Consider the following 3,024-nt stretch of genomic DNA (forward strand, 5'->3'; position numbering starts at 1 on the left):
TGAAATCAATTCCAAAATTACTAGCCTTTATATATGTATGTATTTGTTTGTTTATGGTAAACATGAGTAATTGTATAGAATATTGAGCCTTTATTTCTACAATGGACATTTTTTCTTGTCCTCATATTTGCACAAGATAAACCAAAAGAACAAAATGGGATGATAAATCCATCACTCTTATTACATTAAAACACACATTAATCTCACTTAACCACTCTCTTTAAACACTTCTTTTTGGAACCACTCTCTTTAAACACTTCTTGTTGGTTTTCTCGAAATAATCAACGAGTTTATCAAGTTCCTCCTCGCTAATAACGCCATCGCCATCACAATCAGCAAGAGCCAAGCCATGACGAGCTTTATGAAACGAGAGCGAAGAACCCATGAAATTGAAGGCCTTAGTTACCTCACCGACACTAAGACAACCATCTCCATCGATGTCGTGTTCTAGGAAAATCTCTTTGATCTCCTCCCGAGTGAGCTGTAGTTTGGAGGGCCTCAAGTCATTCATCAGCTCCTTCTTCTCAAGAACGCCATCTTTGTTGGTATCACGAAGCTTCAGCACACAGTCTGCTTCCTTCTCAGATAGAGGCCTTTGGAGTATTTCTTGAATGCTTTCCATCTCGCTGGCTTAGGGTTTAGTTAGAGATGATTTTGTTTTATGCTTCACAAATGAAAGAGATTGGTATTTATACTATGTTAGAAGCTCCTCCTTTTTTAGTGGAATCGCATTCCAGTTCATCTTTTGGCTATTAAAGTTGTGTTTTTGTTGTCACCTATCTACTGTGCATATATTGACATTTATTGGGTTCGTAATTCTTTCTTTATTTGATTTATCTCTTATTTATAGGATTCATATCCCATAACAATCCAAGCCCATTGCTAGTAGATATTTTCGTTTTTGGGCGCCTTCTCAAAATTTTTAAAACGCGTATGTTAGGGAAAAGTTTCCACACACTTATAAATGGTGTTTCGGGATCTCACAATTCACCCGTCTTCGAGGTCCAGCATCCTCGCTAGCACTCGTTTCTTTCTCCAATCGATGTGGGACCTCCACCAAATCTACTCCCTCCGAGGCCAAGCGTCCTTGCTGGCACACTGCCTCGTGTCTACCCTTTCGGGGAACAACCTCATGTTTACCTACCCCCTTCGGAAACAGCCTCCTCGCTGGCACATCACCCGGTGTCTGACTCTTATATCATTTGTAACGGCCTAAGTCCACCACTAGCCAATATTGTTCTCTTTGGCCTTTTTTTTCTTTCGGGCTTCCCCTGATTTTAAAATGCATTTGCTAGGGAAAGGTTTCCACACCCTTATAAAGGGTGTTTCATTCTCCTCCCCAACCGACGTGGGATCTCGCGTAGCCTTCTTGGTTTATCTTTCATTTTGATACATGAATAATGTTGATTCATATATGACATTGCTTCTGTATCTTTATCAAGGATTGTCTAGGATGATTGAGATATGTAGAGTTAGATTGAATTTGATTATTATCTTGTATTTATTGAGTGACATTTGGGATGAACTTTATTAAGAGACTTTGTAATGTGAGAGTGTGAGATATACACTTTGTAAACACTTTGATTATTGAGATTGGTTACTACTCGTGGATATAGGAAAATTTCTTCTCTATAGACCACGTAAATCTTTGTGTCTCTTTGTTTAATTTCTGTTTGTGGATGTGTGAGTACGATCTTGTTTCCGCTTCCGTTACAATAAAAAAAAAAAAACAAAGAAAATGTTCATGCTACACATGTTAATAAACAAATTTGAAAATCATAAGGATAAAACATTTATCCACCCTGTTTAATTGTTTTATGTGCTGTAAATATATTCTTCTTATGTATATCTTCATCCATTGTGTATTGGGGACTTTTGTCCCATCGATGCACATATTCGAAATTCTTCACCTGATAGGGTTGAACATCTCTACTAGGAAAAAGTGTCATTTATTATTATTTTTTACATCCCATTTAGTCAAATAAACTTTCAAAATATTCATTATTATTTTATAGTTTCATATTTTATTTCATTTGGATTTTGAATTTTAATTAAAACTTTCTTAATTCTTTGAATTTGTTTCTGTATAATAAATTTTGTCAAAAGTGTTTTATTTTAGTTCCTAAACGTTAAATTGGCTTCCCTTCCCCTTAATGAGTGTGCGGACTCCATCAATTATAACTTATAATAGTGGAGATAGTGTCCCTTCTTATATATCTATGATATTTCCCTTTATTAGGAGCACGGCTCTAATAATTCTAAAAACTTTATGTACCTATGATATTTTCCTTAATTAGCTAGTGTGAGACTCCAATACTTTTCAACAATTCTCTCCTCGAACAAAGTACACTATTGAGTCTCCCCTTAAATAGGCTCGCAACTTCTTTGTTCGACACTTCAGGGATTCTATTGACGTATTTGTTGGACACTTAGAGGATCATATTGACATAACTAAGTTAAGATAAGGGCATGACTCTAATATCACTAATAAAAACAATGGATGTAACAACCCAAGTCTACCATTAGCAAATATTGTCCTCTTTGAGTTTTTCCTTTCGGGCTTTCTCTCAAGGTTTTTAAAATGTGTCTAATAGGAAAAACGTGTCTGCTAGGGAAAGGTAAATGATGTTTCGTTCTCCTCACCAATCAATGTAGGATTCTCACAATGAACCTTCACACTGGTATGATATTGTCCACTTTGAGCATAAGTTCTCATGACTCCACTCTTCGTTTCTCCAAAAGATCTCGTACCAATAGAGATAGTTCTCCATACTTGTATACCTATGATCTTCCTCTTAATTAGCTATTATGAGACTCCAACAATCCTCATCCCCTCCATTAGTAAGTAATTGTAGAACCTAAATATCATTGTAGGTAGGGTTGATTGCCCTATGATTTTTCAATTCTACTCAAGTGTAAACAAGGTTTTGGGCTAGGGTTCGAGATTTCTCACGGTCGTGCATTCACCACTATTTCTTTGTAGGTCAATGTGGAAGGGAGTTATCGACGTGCATGACCCCGTGG

The 3,024-nt window shown here is 36.5% G+C and overlaps 1 protein-coding gene across 1 annotated transcript; it reads right to left on the reverse strand.

The window, feature by feature from the left end:
- Positions 1 to 220: 220 nt before the first annotated feature.
- LOC111454618 (probable calcium-binding protein CML15) lies at positions 221 to 622 on the reverse strand. The gene has a single exon (XM_023096114.1). It carries the CDS (start codon positions 620 to 622, stop codon positions 221 to 223), a length of 402 nt encoding a protein of 133 aa, XP_022951882.1.
- Positions 623 to 3,024: the final 2,402 nt, after the last annotated feature.

This window comes from Cucurbita moschata, unplaced genomic scaffold, assembly GCF_002738365.1.
Source record: "Cucurbita moschata cultivar Rifu unplaced genomic scaffold, Cmos_1.0 Cmo_Scf00016, whole genome shotgun sequence".
NCBI classification, from domain to species: Eukaryota; Viridiplantae; Streptophyta; class Magnoliopsida; order Cucurbitales; family Cucurbitaceae; genus Cucurbita; species Cucurbita moschata.